The sequence below is a fragment of the Blastocystis hominis genome (genome assembly GCF_000151665.1).
Source record: "Blastocystis hominis, Singapore isolate B (sub-type 7) whole genome shotgun sequence assembly, scaffold_5".
Classification (NCBI taxonomy): domain Eukaryota; class Bigyra; order Opalinata; family Blastocystidae; genus Blastocystis; species Blastocystis hominis.
In genome coordinates, this window is record NW_013171860.1 from 276,733 (window position 1) to 295,451 (window position 18,719).

The following is an 18,719-nucleotide window of genomic DNA, read 5'->3' on the forward strand; positions in this document are numbered from 1 at the left end:
GACGTCAGCGACTGCTCCTCCATCGAGAAGCTCACCTCCAGATTCTCCGCACCGACAACCTCGAAGCACGAGGTGTTGAAGCTCTCCATCAGCTCGCTCACGCTCATATGCATCTGCAGAGTCTCCACCGCAGGACCGAAGAGCGTGCTGCCCATCGCGGACAGCGTGATGACTGGAGGATAGCCGTCCACGTAGATCACGCGGGAGAAGGAGGCCGAAGGGAGGCCCGTCAGCTCGATCGCGGCGCCCTCCAGAATCGTCACGTTCAGATTGCCCTCCTGGGTCAGAGGACACACGCCCCTGTAGGAGAACACGTTGTCCGTCTGGTTGCGCGTGAACACGCAGTTGGTCAGCGGCTGACCGCCCTCGAACTGCAGCAGGAAGTAGCTAGCGGGCTCCTTGTCTCCGAACGAAGCCATGTCGGTGAAGGAAACCTCAACCACGAAGTTCTCCTCCTCCTCCGTCTTGGGAGTCATCTCGAAGACAGGCACCGTGGGCGTGTTGTCGAAGTAGATCTGGAACTGCGTCGCCTCGTTGAAGAGTCCGACGCTGTTGATACACGCCATGGCCGGAATGTAGATCGTCATGTTCTTGTAGCGGTCCTCCGGATAGGTCTCGAAGTTGAAGAACGTGATGGTGAACGTCTCCAAGATCGTGCCGTTCTCGTCCACGCTGTCGCTGATCTTCTCAATGCGAGCCACATCGCGGTCGTACTCGAAGACGCTCGGGAACACGTACTCGTAGCTCGGACACAGCCACACATAGTCGATGCTCAGCGTGAAGGTGTTCTGCACCTGGCTGGTGTAGCGAGGAGCATCCACCGTGATGCGAGCGCCCTCGTTCAGCGTCAGAGGCGTCAGGGTGTTCGACACAAAGTTCGGGTTGCCGGCAAAGTCGGTGAAGCGGCCTTCCGGAACGAAGAAGATGATGTACGTTCCGTTCACGGGCTTGGGATCGAACTCGTAGTGGCACGTGTGGTCGTTCAGCTGGCTCACCGTCACGGACACTTGCTGAACGGCGATTCCGATCGAGTTGCACGTGAACAGCGTGTTGGGCTCCGAGATCGAGAACTGGATATCGATCGTGTTGGTGTACAGGTTCGACGACTCCGTCGACAGAGTCACCTGCGGACGCGTGTAGTCCATCTCCACCGACTGCATCACCATCGTGATGGCATCCTGCGAGAACACCTCATTGCCGTAATCATCGCTCAGCAAAATGTTCTCCACCAGGTCCACCTTCACCGTTCCCTCCAGACAGTTGCTCAGCTTGTAGCTCACCACGCTCTTGTCGTCCTGCACCACGTGCGACAAGAACGCAGCATCGCAGCCTTCCACCGTCACCAGGCTGATCGACTCGTTGAAGCGGTACAGCGGCTCGTCGAAGAAGATCGCCACCACAGGCGCGTGGTTCCAGTACTGCTTCAGCGTCTCGGGGAACTCGGTCGTTCCCTCCTCCACGAACGCCAAGCGACCCACCGGAGCCGCGAAATCAAACTCGATCGTGTCCTCGAACGCCAAGTTCTTGTTGCCGTAGCTGTCGACTACCTTCTCGGCCTCCGCTCCGTAGACGCAGAATCCGTCCATCACCGCCAGAGAGATCGAGGGCAGCACCGACAGAGACGAGCTGAGCACATAGCCCAGAGGGCGGCACGCGTTCCGGAAGTACATCAGCTCCGTAGGCAGCGCCGAACCGATCGTCGGGAGGAAGCCCTCATGGAACGAAGCCGTGAAGACGCCCTCGTTTGCGACAGAGCTCCAAGGCAGGTCCACGGACTGCCGCACATCGATTCCGCCCTCCGGATAGGTGAGATACACGCCCTCCAAAGACAACTTCGCGGAGGTGGAGCGGTACTGCTCCTTCACGAACAGACCCGCAGGAACGGTCACCGACTGCATCTCGCTGGTCATCTCGAAGGTCAGCTGCACTGCCTCCTCTCCCGCCAGGATCGTCATCATACCCTCGCTCACCACACTCTCGTTCAGCGTCCAGTCCGCAGCAGGCGAGCGCAGCACGATGTTCTTAGCGCCCAGCGTGTTCGTCTTCATGTCCACCAGATGGACATCGCGCAGCAAGGTCGCATCCACCGACTCGCCAGCCAGCAGAATCGGCTCCGACGCGTACGTCGCCGAGGCTACCGCATCGCTCGTCTTGCAGTAGCCAGCGTTCAGCGTGATCGTCGCAGGCACCTCCAAAGCACGCAGGGCAAGCGTCGTTCTCGAGGGAGTCTCGCTCACGAGATAGGCCTCCATGTTGCTCACCACAGGCTCTCCCCACTCGGCACAAGGAATGGACGTGTCCACCGTGATCATCTGGAGACGCTTGGAGGAATCGAAGGACACGGTCAGCACAGGAGGGTTGCGGAGATAAATGATCGTGTTGTAGGGGATCATGTTGTACGTCACGGGAATCAGAGTTGTGTTGGTGGTGTAGGAAATGGCTCCCTCCTCCATGGACACATACACCTCGTTGGCATCGACCGGACGAGGGAACGCGATGCATCGCATTCCGTCTTCCTCCTTGTCCTCGGTCGGCAGAATCTGATTGCCAGCAGTCACGTGGATCTTGCTGTGGTCGCGGTAAATGGTGTAGTTGACTCCGAACGTGAAGCAAATGTGGATCTCCGTATCCAGAACCTTCTCGTACGCCGTGTAATCCATGGGGTACTCCACATACGACACCTTGGGAGCACTCGTGAACCGATCCTTCTGGCTGGTCAGCCAGTAGGTCACGTTCGTGACCTTGTCAAGAACATGGAAATAGGTGTTCGCGTAACGCGTGAAGTAGTATTCGTTGATCGACATGTAGTTCACTCCACGAGGCACAGGATACGCAGACTCTCCCACAGCGACGCTGTAGCCCAGAAGCTGGGTGGGCAGCGAGGAATACTCCGAAGTGATGTCCATGTAGTCGTTCGTCTGCTCGGCCCACTCCGAAGAAGACCAGTACAATCCGAAGATGAAGCGGATGTGGTCGTAATCGTCATACTGCGAGTCGCTGTGATGATTGCCCGTCGTGTAGATGAACAGGTTATCTTGGAAGTCCAGCAAGAAGCCGTGCATTTCGTAGTTGAACGAGTAGTCGTTCGACACATTCGCGGGAATCTGGCGATCCAAATGCTGCGTCATGGCCACGTAGCTCCAGGACACCACCGTTCCAGCCTCCGTATCCTTCTTCGGGGTCCAGCTGATGCAGCCATCCGTTCCGTGATCGATGAAGCCGATCAGGTCGCTCACCCATCCAGAATCCGTGAAGAAGATCTTATCCCACGTGAACACCTTTCGAAGCGGAACGAAATCAAACTCGGGCGAGTAGTACGAGTTCACACGCACGATCACGATATCGCCGGGATTGAAGGCGGGATCGTACGCGAACTTGAACTGCGACTCCGTAAACTCGACAATGAAGGCTCCATCGCACGTCACTCGGTCCTCATGGATCTCGATCACGTGGTGATCGATGGTGTAGGTATGCACATCCACAACTACGCCATTGGATTGCCGACTCACGACCATGTGCACGTTGTGATCGGACGTGAACGCGTTCGAGAAGTCGCAGCGACTCGTCGGCATGTCGGAGCTCAGCAGGAATTCCAGACGGAAGTTGTCGCTGGGCAGGATGTAGGTCTCGTTCTGCGAGGGAGCACCCAGATTCTCCTGCGACAGCTGGAGCACCATCGTGATACGCGAAATGAAGATGTTCACCGGGGTCTGCTGCTTCACAGGAGCTCCCGAAATCGAGGTCACCACGTCGTGGTTCAGCGAGACATCAAACTGCGCAGTGTCCTGCACGATGCAGAGCGTAACGTCCATAGCCAGATGGCTCGGGTCCATGACAAAGTTCTTCTGCTCCACAGCGACATTCGAGACATTGTATGACAGCACGTTCTCGCTCGAGGCCTTCACCGGCGAGTCAAACGTCACATGCACAGCCGCGCAGCCCTCGCTTCCGCGTGTGTACGTCAGCGAGTAGGTGGGCTGAGGAACCTTCACCACCATAATCGAAGAGCGCGTGGGGTAGTTGAGGACACTGCACGTGCTCGGAACAAAGCCCACGAAGTCGATCACTCCAGGAGCCGCTCCATCCACCAGCACGCCGAGCAGCTCCGTTCCCTCGATCGACAGATCGATATTCTCGCCACGGAACGACAAGTCGTTCACCTGGCAGCCGTTCTCCGTAAAGCCAGACACGTCCACCACAAAGGAATCCTCCGATACAAACAGGTCTTCGTTCGAGCTCCAGCCCTGTAGGGTTCGCGAGCTGGACATGATTCTGCCCACGTTGATAGGAATCACGTTCTGCGTGTTCGATCTCTGGCCCCAGTACGAATACAGCACGCCAGCCTTGATCTCAATGTTGCTCTGGCCGACGCTTGTCGGGTTCAGCACGAACACGTCCACTAAGTAAGCATCACTAGAGGTTACAGGGCGCAGACGTCGCTACATTGTCGTTTGAACTTTCACAACTTTCAAACAGTCGGGGAAAGTAGCGATTTCGGAAACATTGGTCACATGCTGAAGGACGGTCCAGCCTCCATCAATGCGAACAGTTGCAAAATCAGGAACTTCAGAGATGTCACCGATAGAAGCCTTCACATCCACACTCTGAGCAATGTAGCTGTCTACAGTTCAAGTTCGCGCGGCAGAACCTACAGGAAGCAGAAACACTATACTCGGGAGAGAGCTCACTACCAGATCTAAACGCTCCCTCGCCCAGAAGTAAGGTAATCATTCCGATTGTTTTGTCCTCAACTTCAGCAGTAATCACAAACTCTGTAGACTCTCCAGAGGACGGAGACAACGAAACAAATCTAGGAACAAACACTCTAGCAGCATTTTCTAAAACAGCAGGTTCTGAAAAGGTACAGCGAAAGGACACCGTTCTCGAATATTGGTCCATATTCGGTGCCTCGCACTGCACTGACAATGCAGAAACTGCAGCACATATGACTAACGTAACAATCAAAGTCTAGAATGTCAGACACCGCCCAAGCGGGCAAAGAAACCTACCGAGTGCATATTTCTCTTCTTAAATTGTCAATATCAGCTAAATATGGAAGAAATCAACCAAAATAACGAACCGAGTGGTTCAAATAACTGGCGCAAAATGGAAAAATCCCCGCTCACCACAACTTTAAACACTTTACCCGTTTTTCTTTCTAACAAACAGAACATCAACTAGTGAGATGAATTACCCCTTCGCTTTGCTGCTGCCGCTGCTGCTGATGCGTGATTCTATTCTTCAAAATCCCTCCATTCCGTACTGTGTAAGGATTCTCTGAAGCCCGCACAAAAATCCGGACCGGCACTCCGTTCAGATTGAACTCTTCTCGCAGGCAGGAGCACAAGTAACGCAAATAGGTTGCATCCAGTTCTTTCACATTGCAAAACAACACAAAGCTTGGCGGTCGCGCCTTTGTCTGCGTGATATACCTACACAAACATAACCAATGTATTCCCATCCATACTTCAACTTCACTTCCTTGCCCGATTTCGTTCGAGGAGGAGGATGGCGGAAGGAAATTGCATCGAGCCATCGATTCAGAATTCCTGTCGAGATGCGGGTCCGCCATCGGTCAAAAACATCAAGCGCCAGCGGGAAGACAGCATCGGTTCCCCTTCCATAGAGTGCCGAAACGACGATCGAAGGAACGTGTCCAGCCTACTTCCACAACGCGACTCTGCCGCCTACCTGAGGCACGAATCGATCCATGTATTGGACAAGCTGCTTTTTGGCGGCTGCGGGCGACTGCATCACGTCGCTTTTGTTGAGAATCACGAAGAGTCCGCGGCCCTTATCGAGGACCTCCTTCGCGAGAGCGAGATCGTGTTTGGTGAGGAGGCGACTGCCGTCCAAAATAAGAGCGACGACGTGCGAATAGTCGAGTTGTTTGTGAGCGTGGAAGACGCTGAGCGAGTTCAGAGAGGGCGGCAAAACGCCGTCGGCCTTGGGGATTCCGGGCGTGTCGACGACGCGGATACGTCGATTGTGGAATTCGATCTCCGTGCTCACCGTGTCGCGTGTGAGTCCCGGAATACTCCCCGTAATGAACCGATCTGTCTTCAAAAGAGTGTTGAGAAGCGTCGATTTCCCGCTGTTTGGGATGCCCAAAATCGTCAGCTGCAAGATCTCATCATCCAGATCGCGCGTGTTCTTTTCGTTACTCGGCTCGCTCGATTCTACCATGTCCACGTTCGTTCGCACGCGATATCCCTGCCGGCTCCGCGACGCCTTCGCTTCCCTTGCCTCCAGAATCTTCGCGTAGCGCTCTCGCTCCGCGGCTTTGTTCAGATTGATCAAATCGCCGAACGGCTGCAGCACTTCGAACAGATCCAGCAAGCCCTCGCCGTGCTCCGCGGAAACGCCCACAGGCTCGCCCAGACCCAGCTGGTACACTTCAGATTTGAGTTCTTCCCAGGGCGGGCAGTTTCCATTGTCGTCTGTGTGGGAGAAAATGCCTTCGGTCTGCTCGTGGGAAAGTGGAAAAGAGGTACCTTGTTGACTACGACGAAGATTCGGGAATGCAGCGATTTCTGCTTCTTTCGGAGCCATCTGGGGTTGAGACAAAAAGCGGAAACGGGTACGAGGCGATGGCGCGGTCTTCGTTCGTCACCCCGACCTTGCCGTCGAGGAGGAAGAACAGAACATCCGCTTTTTCCACGGCGTATTCCGTTTGTTTGTTGATTTGCTGCTCGATTCTAGGCAATAAGGCAAGTATTGAGCGGGATACAGGCTGATGTTTTTGTTTTCAGGAACATACCCTCCGGTGTCGATCAGAGTAAACTCCAGACCCGAGATATGCCCTTTTCCCTCACGACGATCACGCGTTGTTCCAGCTTCTTTGCTCACCAGTGCATCGCGTCTGCCCACGAGTCGATTGAACAAAGTAGACTTCCCGACGTTGGTTCGTCCAACCAGAGCAACCGAAAAGTGGTTCAGCTGGACCACTTTGTCGTTCCTTTCCTTTTTCTCCTTTTTTTGTTTCAAACTAGTGCCAATAGAGTACCAAAACATACTCAATCTTCATGTACTGCTCATGATTCGATCCTATGAATCTCCTCTGAGTTGCAGTCGATAGAAAAGAAGAGTAGGCTGTTACACGATCCCAAACAACCGAAGAACACGGAAAACATCCCAGTCTCGAGATTCCTCTCCCAGAATGAATGGGTCTAATGCAACGAGCGAGTCTGAACGATTTGGCTCCAGTTCTGCCGAAAAGACAAAACATGTCTGGCACTCTGAACCAAATCGAGCGAAATACCCATTTTAAATCAATACCTATCACCTTGATGCAACAAACAAGCGGTCACAACTTAATACTTCTTCAAATTTTCTTTCAGTTCAATTCCCGCATCCCGTCGCAACTGCTTCCACTTTATGCAATCGAACAACTTCATCCCGTTAACCACACCACTCAGCTTGTCCACGATGGCACCCAATCCCGACTGCGTCGAGTCCCAAAACTGGCCAAACTCCATAAAATCCTTCGCGTTTTCCTCCGACCCCTCGCAGTTCGGATTCTGCACCTCATACGACGGCAGCATGCTCAGCGTGTACGCCTCGTACTGCTTCTTGACGTCCTCGTTCTGCCGGAACACGCGCGTCTGGATGGTTCTACGCTCGACTCCCTCGCCTATCCGCACGACTCCAAGCTGGTATCCACGAAATACGACCCCAGCAACAGATGGAACACGTAGCCTTCATGCCGCAGATACTCCGTCAGCTGCGTCGAGTCGAACCCGGGCGTGACGAAATCCTCGTCGTACGGAATATCGAACGAGTTGTGGCGACGCATGTAGAAACTATCCGTCAATCGGGGAAACTGGGGAAACTAGTCATCCAGAGGCTCCATGCAGGACAGTTTCCGCATATAGTACTTGTCCTTATTCGGCTCAAACCACGATTTCTATTCTGAACCGCGGGACCCTGGCCTACCATAAGGAACTTTCCCCGCGGGAAGCACTTTTTGGCGCGTAAACAGGCGGCCGCGTCGTTCAGAGTCTCGTGATCGCTATGTTTGAGAGGCGTTTTGTTCGGACTTTTCTCCGTAAAAGGCGGGAATGGCGACCAAATGGATGGGCTCGTAGAGCACGCTGAGCGGAATCTGGCGAAGCCGCGTGTAGAGATTGGCGGAGGGCAGCATGGAGGGCTCGATCTCGATGAAGTGCGTGGTGAAGACGGTCGAGATGGCGACGTTGCGGAGGAAATTGGCGGGGAAGACCGCGTTGTAGAAGTCGCTGTAGACCACGGTGATGGTCATCTGGCTCAGAGGGAGGGACTTGAGCGCTTCGAGGACGGTGGAGTGGGAGGAGGCGTAGGGACCAGCGAAGACGCAGAGATTCACGGGACTAGAGATTAGAAAATAAAAAGAGAAAGAGAGAGAGATACCCTTGCCACAGCGTGGGAAGGACGGACATGCTAGATAGTTTGTCGATTCTGAGGTAACAAAAAAAGACAAAAAAATACTCAAGAACACTCACCAGAGTGATGTCGTACGGGAACGCATCGTTGTGGATAACTGGGTTCAAAAGAGAGAAGAAAAAGAGTTACAGTTCTTAGGTTTCACGTAAGCTTGCTCCCCTTTCACTGTATACACCTTAATGGTCGCGGAATAACGAATCAAGCTTGCAACATCGATAGTTTCCTCTGTTATCGAGCTGGCGATCAACCCCGTCTGTTTCGCTCGCTCATACACGGCTCGACGCACCATTTTGGGAACGAACGACGTATCAAGGCGCTTTGGAGGCTTCTCTCTTTCTCCGATCACAACTCGGATCGGTCTCTTAGCTTCCTGAGAGACCAGTTGAAAACCATCCTTGTTCGCATCAGAAACATACATCTTGTTTTGGAATTTGCTGATAGGCTCCTGGAACAGCTTCAACTTGGCTGTCAAAGACTAGCATCACACCAAAACACGAACCACTACATTTTCCGGGAGGGAGCGCAATAGTACATTCAGAAAAACGACGATCGAGCACACTAAGATTCTTGGGCATTACGAAACATAGAAAACTCATACAGGTCCATGATCAGATTCACGATTGAGTACTGTCCATTCGAGTTTTTCGCCATCTTGTCTCTCAACTCTTTGAATGAGTTTCGGGTTGAAACTCCAAGAAGCGTTTCATGAGTGTCCCAATTCCAGTGTATTTTTAGGTTCTGTTAGGGACCATATATAGCTCTCCGTCCGTATATTATTGATAATCCGTTAGTAAGAGACACGAAACGATGAGCTCAAAGCTGTTAGTTGCTTTGTTTTGTCTGTCATCTGTTGCTTATGCAGCGTGTAATGCGGATGATGTGACCTGTGAAGATCCCATCCGGTTTGAACAAAGTACTTGCTGTCGCGAAAATTGTGATGAGTAGACCCGTCTAATTTTTATATTTCAAAGTATTCTCCTTATTATGGAGAGACAGACGTTCTTCTTGATACGACGTTCCAACTCCAGTTCACCGATTCCATTTATATTTCTGAGGGACTGGATCATTACTTTTTCCTTCTAAACCAGTTTAGTGGAGTGTCGACCGAACTCCCTGCTAGTTGCATAAATGTGGTGAGCGGACACACGCTGGAGATCTCCGTTATGGCTTGTTTGGGAGATATTCTCGAGGCTAACACCGTGTATGTTCTTTATATTTCCCAGCGTCTCAACGACACTGGCATTCAAACTTTGTCGAGCGTGAAGGGAATCAGTTTGAGCGAAGCCGCTTTCGGCCTCCAGTACAAGAGCATTTCGTTCCGCACCATTCAGCGTATATTTCGATTCTCCGTTTCAGTTCTAGACATTTCTGCGGACGTCGTTCCCGAGAAGTGCTCTCCCGCCTTCGGATCGACCAATGTTCCCCTGAAGCCGGTCATCACGATCGCGTTCAGCTCTGCTGTGCATCTGGGCGTTGGAACCATCGAGCTTCGTTCGTCCACGCACCACCCCTCGGCGTCCGTGACGGTGGATGTGTCGGACAAGACACACGTGGTGCTGGGCGAAGATCTGAAGTCCCTGCAGGTCTACGACGTGTCTCTGATGGGCAACGAGCAATACCAAGTGCTGTTTGACGCTGGAATCGTGCTGAGCGCGAGCGGAAGCAAGTGCGGAACGACGGACGCGTTCGTGTTCACGACGGAGCCTGGTAGGTCGCGTGGAAGCCGTGTGTAAATTGGCAGATGTGGAGAAGCCGTTCATCAAGATCATCAGTCCTGCCAACTTCAAAACGGGTCTTCCGAAGAATCTCCGCGTGTACGTGGTGTTCAGCGAGAGCGTCCGACCCAACGTGGGCATGATCAGTTTCCTCTCGGAGAAGGAGGAAGTGGCGGTGAACGTGCAGAGCAGCGGAGAAGTGCGCTGCGAGGGCGACACGTGCACGATTCAGCCGAACGGAGGCTTCCCTGCGGGGACCTACGAGATGTCGTTCAGTGAGTCGACGTTCGTGGATCAGTCGGGGAACACGCTGGTGGAGGGCGTGGCCTCGCATGTGTTCTCGGTGACCGAGGAGAGCTGTGGAATGGCGTTCCTGAGCGTGAACGAAGGCGAAGAGTGCTTCTGTCAGAGCTTGGAGAACCAGTGTCAGTGTCGATGTGGAGAGACATACTTCGTTAAGGACTACTAAATGTCATACTCACTGTATTTCTATCGAGTGTTTGTTGGAAACAGAATAGGCTCCAAGCGAATGGACTCGCTCATACAAGCTTAGAAACTGCGCAGTGAGCTTGCTTCGGTTCAAGTCGCAGCTTTGATCGGACTGGTTGTCGAGTGAATCGGTGGATGAATGCGTGGATGAGCTATTCAAAGAATGGATGGATGAGCTATCCGAAGAATGCGTGGATGAACTATTCAAAGAATGGATGGATGAACTATCCGAAGAACTCTCTGATTCGCTCTCAGTCTGCGTCTCCAGTCCGTTCTCACTTCGTTTCAACTGCCTCTCGTCTTCGTTCATTGCTCTCCGTTCCTGTTCAAAGAACAGCAGCTCCAGCTCCACTACAGTACTGAACGCTTGCTGCACTTTCTCTCCCAGCTCCTTTTTCAGCACCGAAACCAGCAGTTTCTTCTGCTGAAAAGCTTCTCTACTCTTCAGATTCGCTCTCTTCGCTCACTTTGGACAGCCGACACCGCGACGGCGCAAGGCTCGACGCCATTTCTCTGGATTCGATCCACACTGGTCCTCCACGATCTCTTCAGGCGAGTGGAACAGCTGGATGTATCCATTCACGTGGGCTTCCCCGCGGATATGAAACAGTATGATCGCCTCCAGCTCGTTCACCAAGGCAGATCGAGGCTTGTCGCCTACCACGCCGTCGTTCTCTTGGATGCTCCGAGCGAGCTCTTCGCGTGGCATGCATGCAGGGAAGTTCATTGAAAGATACTCCATGTCTTCGAGATTTGCTTCGGGAAGCTCGTTTTGCATGAGTAGATAGATCAGGGTGGACTGGGTGGATAAAGGAAAGCAGAATGGAACGCAAAAGATATTATACAGATTTATACAAAAGGTAGAGTCTCTCAATCTCCATTGGATCGAAGGGATCGAATGAATCCACTGAAAAATCGAGGCCTTGCTTTGAAAAGTACAATAGACTGCTTACCCACGTTGTTCATTCGCTTTATTAGGTGCTCACACCAGACTTTGGATACAAGAGTGCGTAACTCCTCATCTGAATATTTACAATCATAATCTAGAATCTGTCAAACCAAAATAGCATAATACTGTCTCTGGAAAAAACTGAAATCTCCTCAGACTCATATGGAATGTCGATCGAACCATGGCGACACTTCTTGTGCTTCCGGTTCTTTTTCTTTTCACTGGATCTGGGTTGGTGGATTCTCATGGTAAAAGAATACCGAAAAACATACTGCTTCTGCTTACAGGCTATGATATTGAGACGCGATGCTTCTTGGTACAACTGTTCTATCGATAACTAGAAATGATCCAAAAGATCAGGTCGCACTTTTCCTATCTGACTTGGTTTTCTCTGAAACATCAATATCACAGGAGTCTAGATATCAAATGATTTCCCAGTATCCAACATTATGTTGATAGTCAATGGCTGCTGGAGCAAAATCGAACGAAACATGCCGATTTCGAACTCTCTCCCTATCTGGTTCTTCCACAAGACACTCCATTAAAAAAATGAGATATTCCAGAAACGACGAAAATGTTGACTATTTTTGACTTGTTGTAGGCAAGTGATATGCCCTTGACAGTTCGCCATTTTCACCGTATAAACAAATATCGACTACAAGCAGCCCTTACGAATGGTTATGAAACACCCAATTAACTCAAAAATGGTCATCGAGTCTAATCAGCACTCTGGCATTGTCCTGAATGATATGCCACACACTCAGCATAAGCAAAGCAATCGTATAGTCGCACCGTTCGCCCCCAAAACAATCCTTTTCCGACAATCGAAAGTGCTCCACGAGTCTGCAGTGCCTTAGCTCACTTATTCCAGAAATTACATTTCTCTACAGGGGCTATCTATTGAAGTAAGAGGATAATGTTGTTGCACGCCTTTTCTCGAGTTTGCTTATTCCTTCATCGCTCTCAGCCTCCTTATTCCAAAATGCGTATTTTCCAAAAATACGACAATCCCATAAATGAGAGCGCGAGAGACACCCCTTAGAGTAGAACGGGCAATGGGGGGTGAAAATGGGTCTTTAGTGGTGTCAACGAGTGTTTCTTGAGTCATTAGCGTTTGTTTGTATCGATTTCCAATACCGGGATGTTCCAGTAAAAAGAAAAGTCTCGTTCAAGGAAAACCTTGCGCGTGTCAGTTGCGCACGGTTTCGAAGTGCTCTTTGTTTTTGATATCATTTCCTGACTACAAAGAGGGGGAAGGTTGCAACATTTTCGTTTTCAGACATCTAGTGTATTGACCAATCAGATTGCAGCAAGTGTACAGTAATGGCAATTGCCTATAATAATCAAGTACGGTTAATCACTCTACAAATCGTTTTCCTTACCAATTTGCATTAATTTTTAATTTTCTTCCTTTTTATGTTGAGCAGAGTCTGCCTACTCACCAAGGCTGTAGATGTTTTTCACCGAGGCCTGACTTTTTAGACCCCCCGCATGGTCCTGCGCCGTGTTGCCACCTCCACTTCACCCCTTATTGATGAAGTGTTCGGTATGTACTCATTTAACGACGAAACGCTCCAGAAGTCGGTGCCTAAATTCGCGTATGTGGAAGCGAATCGAAGTGAGGTATAGATACGAGAAGGTCCTGGAAGCGAGAAGGAGCCCTGAGATTGAGTTGGATAAGGATACTGCCGATGTGGTTGCCCAGGCCATGATGAAATGGGCGGAGAGCCTGGGAGTGACCCACTTCTGCCACTGGTTCCAGCCGCTGTCTGGAGTAACGGCTCAGAAGCAAGATGCTTGTTGGTGTGTGCAACACGATTAATTTTAGTTATTTCCCGTGTGAACGGCAAGACGGTTTCCAATTTCACGGGTAAGAAGCTGATTAAAGGAGAGCCCGATGCTTCCTCATTCCCCAACGGAGGTTTACGAGAGACGCACATGGCTCGTGGCTTTACTGTGTGGGACCCCAACAGTAATCCGATTATTGTGAAGCACGACAACGGAGGCACCTTGTACATCCCGTCGGTGTTTATTTCCTGGACGGGAGACGTTTTGGATCAGAAGATTCCCTTCCTCCGTTCGAACGAAGTGCTCATCCGCGAAGCGGACCGCTTGTTCCGCATCATCGGCCATCCGCAGACCAACTACAGCGTGAACTGCGGCATTGAGCAGGAGTTCTTCCTAATCCAACGCGAGTACTACGACAAGCGTCCCGACCTCAAGCTTACCGGTCGCACCTTGTTCGGTTGTCCTGCTCCGAAGGGCCAGGAACTCCACGACCAGTACTTCGCCGAAATGTCCACCAAGTCGCTGAACTTCATTCACGACGTGGAGATCCAGATGTGGAAGCTTGGCATTCCCTCCACCACGCGTCATCGCGAAGTGGCTCCCGGACAATACGAGCTGGCTCCGCTGTACAACGAGAGCATTCTGGCCACCGATCAGAACCTGCAGTGCATGGACATCCTCAAGAAGCAGGGACGAAAGCACAACCTGAAGGCTCTCTTCCACGAGAAGCCTTTCTACGGAGTGAATGGATCTGGAAAGCACAACAACTGGTCGCTCAGCAGCAAGGAAACGCCTACGTTCTTGGAGCTGGGATCGCATCCTGAGAAGAACATTCCGTTCATCGTTTCGGTGGCCGCATCGATTCGAGCGGTGGACAAATACGGAGATTTGCTGCGTGCCTGCGTTACGTCGGCTTCCAATGATCATCGATTGGGCGGTCATGAAGCGCCTCCTGCGATTATGTCGATGTATCTGGGCGAAGACGTGAGCAACGCGTTGGAATTGTACATGAAGCGAACGAACGCGACGCCGTACTGCGTCAACGACAATCTGAAGACGGGAATCAGTTCGATTCCGAGCATCAATCGCGAGGGAAACGACCGAAACCGAACCTCTCCGTTCGCGTTCACTGTGAATAAATTCGAGTTCCGTGCGGTGGGATCGAACCAGAGCGCGGCACGAAGCAACATGGTGATCAACACGATCATGGCCGATTCGCTGCGCTACGTTGCGGATATGATTCTGTTCAACAAGCGGAAGATGTGCTTAGAAGACGCCATCCAGCGAACTGTGACGGATATCGTGAAGAAGCACAACCGGATTATCTTTAACGGCAATGGATACTCGCAGGAGTGGGTCTCGCGGGCTGCCGAGCTGGGTCTTCCCAACAACGTCTCGTCTCCCGAGGCCATCAAAGCGTGGACCGATCCGAAGAACGTGGAGCTGTTCACCTCCATGGGAATCATGAAATCGAGCGAGATCAGCTCGCGTCAGTCGATTCTGTGGGATCAGTACAACAAGGATATCTTGGTGGAGGCTCGCTGCATGCGCGCTCTCGCCACGGAGCGCATCTTCCCCGTTGTTTTCAAGTCGCAGACGCAGTTCAACGCGTCGCTGTCGGCGCTGGCTGCGAACTGTCCGGCGGTGGATCGAAGTGCGCAGGTGTCGTACGTGAGCAGCATGGGCGAGGAGCTGAACAGCGCGATCGCGGCGCTGAATCAGCTGGAGAAGGTGATTAAGACGATCGAGACGCCGGGATTGATCGAAGGCGAGGAGGCGCAGTCGTACTTCTGCCGAGACGACATTCTCCCGGCGATGGCGGAGCTGCGAAAGCACGTCGATCGGCTGGAAGGCATGGTGGATTTCCGGGAATGGCCATTGCCGTCGTACTCCGCGATGTTCTTCAACCAGAGTTAAGATCGAGAAGATGGTTGGAGCTGTGGTTTGTCAGTTTAAGAAACAACGCTATGTTAGTAAACGGTTTAACGCAATGATTTTGTTTGTTGCAATCTGCTTTGAGTGAGGACCTAGGAGGAAGTGCATGTGAGTTCACTCCTTTTGATGAGGTCATTCTTCTATAGATTGATGACATTCAATTCTATGAAACCTATTTCATTCATTCAATCAATCAATCAATCATTCATTCATTCATTCATTCATTTCCCTTCTGTTTCTCACAAACACACCAAAAGACTTTTAGTCCAGCTTGGCTTTCTTCGCCTCTTCTTCTCCCTCTCCCTCTCCTTCATTCTCTCGTTCTCTCTTCTCTCCCTTCTCGTTCTTCTTCGCCTTCTCCCCATCGATCATCAGCGCCTTCATCTTCGTCCACACTCCGTTCGCCTTCTTTCCCTTCAGCACCTGCAACTTCAGCGGCTTCTCCGCGATCGTCGTCGTTTTCAGCTCCTCCACCGCCTTCGCCGCTTCTTCGCACGTCGCAAAGCGCACCATCGCCTGGTTCTCGCCCTCCGTGTGCAGCACGAAGCTGTACTCCGTCAGGTACGGCTTCAGCACTTCGCGCAGCTTCTCCGTCGTCGTTTCGGTGCCGATGTTGCGGATCTGAACGATGCTGTCGCGGCAGAAACTCAGCCGCTTGTTGCGCTCCTCGAACTCCTTCTCGCGCTCCGAGAGCAGCTGCTTCTCTGTGATCTCCACGCCGGCGAACACGATCTTCTTCTCCATGAACGCGGCCGCTTCCTCAGCCGTCTCGAACTCCACATTCACCGATCCCTTGAACTCGCGAGTGCTCACGAAACGACGCATTTCGATGAAGCGAACTACGAAGATGAATCACAAAAACGGACAGAAATACTGTTGCCGTAGGGCTTTAAGCCTTCAAGAAGATCGTCCAGCGTCGCACTGGTAGGGAAGCCACGCATATGGACCGTGCGGAGAGAAACATCGTTTTCAGGCTTTCTGAAATCAATGTTGCTCTTCACCTTGGTAAAGTCGCTGTTGAACTACATGAAAGCTTGCAACGAAACATACGGCTAGCTTATCGGAACTCTTAATCGCATCAACAACAACCTTAGGATCGGTTGTGAGCTGCTTCAGACGATTGAACGTCATGAGGGTTTCAATGGTCATAACTACCTGTAAAATACGTCTCGTACACGATACATCCCTCAGGATCAGCAGACATCTTTTCCCTCATAAACTTGTCGCGTCTCAAATTCAGTCCACTGAAATAGAACTCCACTTGCTTCCGAATCTTGCTAGCCAAGTCTTCCGACATGATAAAATGGTATGGAACCAATTGTAAAAGAGCAACAAAAATATCCCCGACTTTTGGAATTCCGAAAAACAAACACATTTTACCCATTTCAAATCTAAACTACGTAAAAACAGCTATTGCGAGCCGCGGCACGCCCCGTCGAGAACAAAAGAATGAAAATCCTCTGGAATATACACGTCGGGAGCCCCAAACTCTTCCTACACAGTAATTCCAAAACCTCGCTTCTCTCTACCATTGCGATGCTTTTCATATGCTGAATCGTTCGAAAGTAGTGAAGATCGTCCAAATAGTCGTAGCGATTGGAGATGTGGTTCAGTATTAATTGCTTCGCTTTCATCTCCCTCGCAAACGCTGCAGCCTCAATCGCAGTGCTGTGTCCTTTCGAATGGACTTTCTTCTCCAGCAAGCGACGCTGCTTACAACTCAGCGCGGCCGTGGCTTCCATGGCGTCCGGTTGGAGCTGCATATTCCCAATGATGTGTTCGGATCGCTCAAAATCCTGGGGTAAGGGACCGACCGTCGCTTCATGCACCAAAACATCACAGCCACGAATCAAATCGGCCATGCGTCTAGAACTCAGAGATTTGGTTCTGCCTCTCTACTGTGGATTTCTAGTGTCGCCGAGGATCGAAATATGCCTTCCTTTTTTCACTTCCGAGATGAGTTCACGATTGGAAGGATCGAGAACGGTTTGATCGGGTAAAACGCATATTTCTCCGCTCTGCAATTAAGTTACGCCCGAATACACGACATACCTTAAAGCGTTTCAACACATCATAAATGGTTCCGCCTGACTTTTCGATTTCGATTTTGTTTCTTTGGAGAAGAGGCACCACGACATCTGCATTTACGTTCCCTGGCTGGTCCTTTTCAAAGTAAGAGTATCCAAATGTGGTAATGGGATGAGAAACAATTCCCGCCAAAACGCTGCCAAAGTCCTCAGACACACATTTCCATTCGAATTTGTCGTTGGGATACAGCGCTCTTACGGTGATGCGATCTCTGTTGATTCCACTAGCAGGAAGAGTACTACAAGGTTGATCTGGGAGACAGAGCTCTGTGATATCGATATTGCATTGGATATGCGATTCGCACACATCAAAACAACTGCTGATGTAGTTCCCCAAGCCAGAAGGTCCATAGAGGTGGATCGGCGATTCCCTTAGCAATTCTGGATTTTTCTCAAAATTGATGCCTAAAATGACAGAGGGAAGACCAAAAATGTGATCTCCGTGGAGATGCGTGATGAAAATCCGATTTAGCTTATTACAACCAAACCGGAAGTTTTCTAAAGACTGTAGATGCGACTTGTTCACAATGTGCCGCTTCGAACTCTTGTTGAAAATGCACAACTGACGGAACGTGCCTACGTGCTCACCATGCACCACTCCTCGGTTTACCTTCTCCACAATCGAATAACCAACTTTCTGAACCTCGTTTCGTTGGGAGGAACATTCCCATCGCGCTCGCTATTGGATCAATGGGTCTTTCGCTACCACTCACTTCCACGACGTAATGAAGGCTTCATTGCCCCCGTCCCAAAAAAGGTCATAATGAGGTCTCTACTCGCCATAGAATTGCTTCAGCCTTAAACTATCCCTCTTCCTTGAGTTTCGAAGAAAATCGAATAAAAAGTTTGAGTACTTTTTAGTACAATATTACTTTGCATCGGTTTGTCTGTTTCTCACTAAACTTTGATTTGTAAAATTGGAACTTGAAGGAGAAAAATACAACCGCGGGAATAGTTTCGAATTAAAATCATTACGGAACATTTTTTTCGAAAATCATGAGATTCATCTTTGTATTGCTTTTGCTATTTTCTATTGCGCTCAGCAGAGACTACTATGCGATGTGAGGTCATGGTGAGAAGTTTAATGTCCAGGGAGGTCAACGAGCTGGAGCCTGAAGACCTTAACGAGTTTCTCAGCGATGATTCAGACAGATATTTGGTTCTTTCGTTCCGAGGAGAGCAATGTCTGACTTGCAAGTGGCAACTCTATTATCCCACCCTTTTGACCTATCACTTTGAAGGAGAAAATGATGTATGACACTCTAGCAAGATTTAATGACGCAGATCATCTTTGGTGTGATCGACACGAACAAAGCCGGCAGAGTCGCCGAGTTC

At 50.9% G+C, this 18,719-nt stretch overlaps 7 protein-coding genes; 2 read left to right on the plus strand and 5 right to left on the minus strand.

The window, feature by feature from the left end:
* Window positions 1-5,173: 5,173 nt before the first annotated feature.
* Window positions 5,174-7,228, minus strand: GSBLH_T00003971001 (GTP binding protein; the record flags this gene model as incomplete). Its single annotated transcript, XM_013042798.1, has 6 exons — window positions 5,174-5,432; window positions 5,468-5,661; window positions 5,692-6,465; window positions 6,566-6,698; window positions 6,731-6,972; window positions 7,007-7,228. The coding sequence occupies 6 exons, from the start codon at window positions 7,226-7,228 to the stop codon at window positions 5,174-5,176; spliced, it is 1,824 nt and encodes a 607-aa protein (XP_012898252.1).
* A 766-nt stretch (window positions 7,229-7,994) lies between these two features.
* GSBLH_T00003972001 (uncharacterized protein) lies at window positions 7,995-9,072 on the minus strand (the record flags this gene model as incomplete). The annotated part of the gene is made up of 6 exons (XM_013042799.1): window positions 7,995-8,348; window positions 8,389-8,418; window positions 8,481-8,518; window positions 8,551-8,896; window positions 8,927-8,987; window positions 9,020-9,072. The coding sequence occupies 6 exons, from the start codon at window positions 9,070-9,072 to the stop codon at window positions 7,995-7,997; spliced, it is 882 nt and encodes a 293-aa protein (XP_012898253.1).
* Window positions 9,073-9,228: 156 nt separating this feature from the next.
* On the plus strand, window positions 9,229-10,605 carry GSBLH_T00003973001 (uncharacterized protein; the record flags this gene model as incomplete). The annotated part of the gene is made up of 4 exons (XM_013042800.1): window positions 9,229-9,334; window positions 9,367-9,753; window positions 9,784-10,128; window positions 10,163-10,605. 4 exons carry the CDS (start codon window positions 9,229-9,231, stop codon window positions 10,603-10,605), a joined length of 1,281 nt encoding a protein of 426 aa, XP_012898254.1.
* Window positions 10,606-10,614: 9 nt separating this feature from the next.
* GSBLH_T00003974001 (uncharacterized protein) lies at window positions 10,615-11,403 on the minus strand (the record flags this gene model as incomplete). Its single annotated transcript, XM_013042801.1, has 2 exons — window positions 10,615-11,062; window positions 11,093-11,403. The coding sequence occupies 2 exons, from the start codon at window positions 11,401-11,403 to the stop codon at window positions 10,615-10,617; spliced, it is 759 nt and encodes a 252-aa protein (XP_012898255.1).
* Window positions 11,404-13,065: 1,662 nt separating this feature from the next.
* On the plus strand, window positions 13,066-15,356 carry GSBLH_T00003975001 (Glutamine synthetase; the record flags this gene model as incomplete). XM_013042802.1 has 3 exons in its annotated part: window positions 13,066-13,176; window positions 13,211-13,373; window positions 13,403-15,356. 3 exons carry the CDS (start codon window positions 13,066-13,068, stop codon window positions 15,277-15,279), a joined length of 2,151 nt encoding a protein of 716 aa, XP_012898256.1. The 3' UTR covers window positions 15,280-15,356.
* Window positions 15,357-15,549: 193 nt separating this feature from the next.
* Window positions 15,550-16,681, minus strand: GSBLH_T00003976001 (uncharacterized protein; the record flags this gene model as incomplete). XM_013042803.1 has 4 exons in its annotated part: window positions 15,550-16,136; window positions 16,172-16,319; window positions 16,348-16,448; window positions 16,480-16,681. The coding sequence occupies 4 exons, from the start codon at window positions 16,679-16,681 to the stop codon at window positions 15,559-15,561; spliced, it is 1,029 nt and encodes a 342-aa protein (XP_012898257.1). The 3' UTR covers window positions 15,550-15,558.
* Window positions 16,682-16,688: 7 nt separating this feature from the next.
* On the minus strand, window positions 16,689-18,210 carry GSBLH_T00003977001 (uncharacterized protein; the record flags this gene model as incomplete). XM_013042804.1 has 5 exons in its annotated part: window positions 18,098-18,210; window positions 17,995-18,063; window positions 17,350-17,960; window positions 17,197-17,315; window positions 16,689-17,163 (listed from the first exon to the last, which is right to left on the minus strand). Exons 1-5 carry the CDS (start codon window positions 18,165-18,167, stop codon window positions 16,689-16,691), a joined length of 1,344 nt encoding a protein of 447 aa, XP_012898258.1. The 5' UTR covers window positions 18,168-18,210.
* Window positions 18,211-18,719: the final 509 nt, after the last annotated feature.